Source organism: Phaethon lepturus, unplaced genomic scaffold, assembly GCF_000687285.1.
Source record: "Phaethon lepturus isolate BGI_N335 unplaced genomic scaffold, ASM68728v1 scaffold12026, whole genome shotgun sequence".
Classification (NCBI taxonomy): Eukaryota; Metazoa; Chordata; class Aves; order Phaethontiformes; family Phaethontidae; genus Phaethon; species Phaethon lepturus.
Window position 1 is genome coordinate 445 of NW_010545598.1, and position 1,741 is coordinate 2,185.

The 1,741-nt window shown below is 44.3% G+C and overlaps 1 protein-coding gene across 1 annotated transcript in view; it reads right to left on the reverse strand.

The window, feature by feature from the left end:
• Window positions 1-1,471: 1,471 nt before the first annotated feature.
• Window positions 1,472-1,741, reverse strand: part of XRN2 (5'-3' exoribonuclease 2) — a gene marked incomplete at its 5' end in the record, with an annotated part of 50,871 nt that continues 50,601 nt past the window's right edge. The window contains one exon of the mRNA XM_010289017.1: window positions 1,472-1,534. Within this exon, the coding sequence (XP_010287319.1) occupies window positions 1,472-1,534 (63 nt within the window). The remainder of the gene's footprint in view (window positions 1,535-1,741) is intronic.

Here is a 1,741-nt window from a genome sequence, read left to right on the forward strand (position 1 = left end):
AGAATTTTTACTCCCGCCCCATTTTTGCCCCCCCCCCCCATTCCCAGAGCAGACAAAAAGCCCACGTGCACCCCTGGTTCATCCTTGGGAGCGGGGCACTCCTTCGGCTGCTCCTCCCTCCAGCCTCCCACTCCACCGCCGCATTTGCATGAAAATTCACGTTGGCTGCCGGTTTTGTTCTGCTCGAAAAGCAAAATTACTTTTTTGAGACCCAAATATTTTCCCGGGAGAGGGAGAAGGCCATTGGCAAGGGCTGACAGCGTTTCCCAGCTCCGGGCAGGATGGCAACTCTTTGCATTACAATGAAGGATTCTGCTCCACCCTCAATCACTTGAAAATAATGAATCCAGTTTCATGATTTCTTCCTCCCAAGGTTACAGCAGCCTGGTTCTTTTTCCTCGTTGCTGGTGATTAACATCTGGGCCCTCGAAGGAAGGGACTGAAAAAACTACTCCGGGGAGCGCCGTGCCTTGCAAGCTGGCATCGGGGCAACAGCAAAGCGTTGACATTTACTGATGTATAGGATACGTGCGTTTAATGTCCAAGTCCAAGCGTGGCACAAGGGAAAGGTGCGGTATCAGCATTAACACTGCTCATTTAACTTTAAATGGAGATTTTAAACGCTACTGTAGAGGCTGTGTGGAATTACTTTCCAAGAAATTAATATAAATGTGTGCACACAGGTAGAGATAAAAAGGTACAAATGCATTCTGGAGGGTGTTGGAAATAAACCACTCAATGCCACTTTGTAACGCAAATAAAAATATTTACTGATTTGGTACACTCACACGGAAAATCCCTAGAAAGAGGGCTAAAAATGAATGGAAACTCTGTACGTTGCAGCTATTTTAAATTATATATCAAAACAGACAAATACACCTTCCGTGCTTCTTTATGTTACAATAACAAAGTCAAAAACAGGCACAAGTTGTAAAAGTTGAAATGTTTTACTTCAAAGTCCAAAAAAAAATCTCCTCTCTCTTGTGAGAAATTTGAGGAAGCATCTGACAAGGAATACTGACAGACATGTCTTTAAACCCCGTGCTCCGCAGGCTGCCTGCTGGGTCTTCCCCGAGAGTTAATAAAATCCGATTTCTGTGCATTCTTTAAAACTCTGTGTCCGTTTTCAGGCTCTTATGTGTGAAGTAAAGGATGTTTGGAGTTCAGATTGACAGGCACAGCTAAGCACAGCTTGTATACGTAATAAAGACAAAACAGCACTCCTACCTCATCAAATGTCTCACAGGCAAATTAGCAAGTCTAGTTTACTCGTATTTTGCAATATGCTATTTCCAAGCGACATACCACCCCCCCCAATTGGTTTGGTAAGAAATGTGCACATTTAAAACATAGTTTAAAAACTACAGGGATGTTTAAGGGTTCCATCCCCCCACCCCCCCAAAATAATAAAAGAACAAAAACAAAAACCCCAGACATTTTCTATACTTAAAAAAAAAAAAAAGGTCAAGAGCTAATTCCAGCTGTATCTTCCCGAGGGAGGTGGTAGCGGGTAGGGCCTCCCGGGGCCGTATGCCTACAAACAAACAAACAAAAGCAAGCATTTATTTTTTGGATTAACATCACAGCAAACAAGTTAGCTGAGCTCCAGGCGCCATACAAAAATGAAACAATACATCCTTTGCCCAGAGAGGTACCGCGGGCAGAGCCGAACCTCTCTGAGCAGCGTTTACAGACGCTCTCCTGAAAACATGAGCTTCCACGTCCGCCGCGGAGAGCCGTT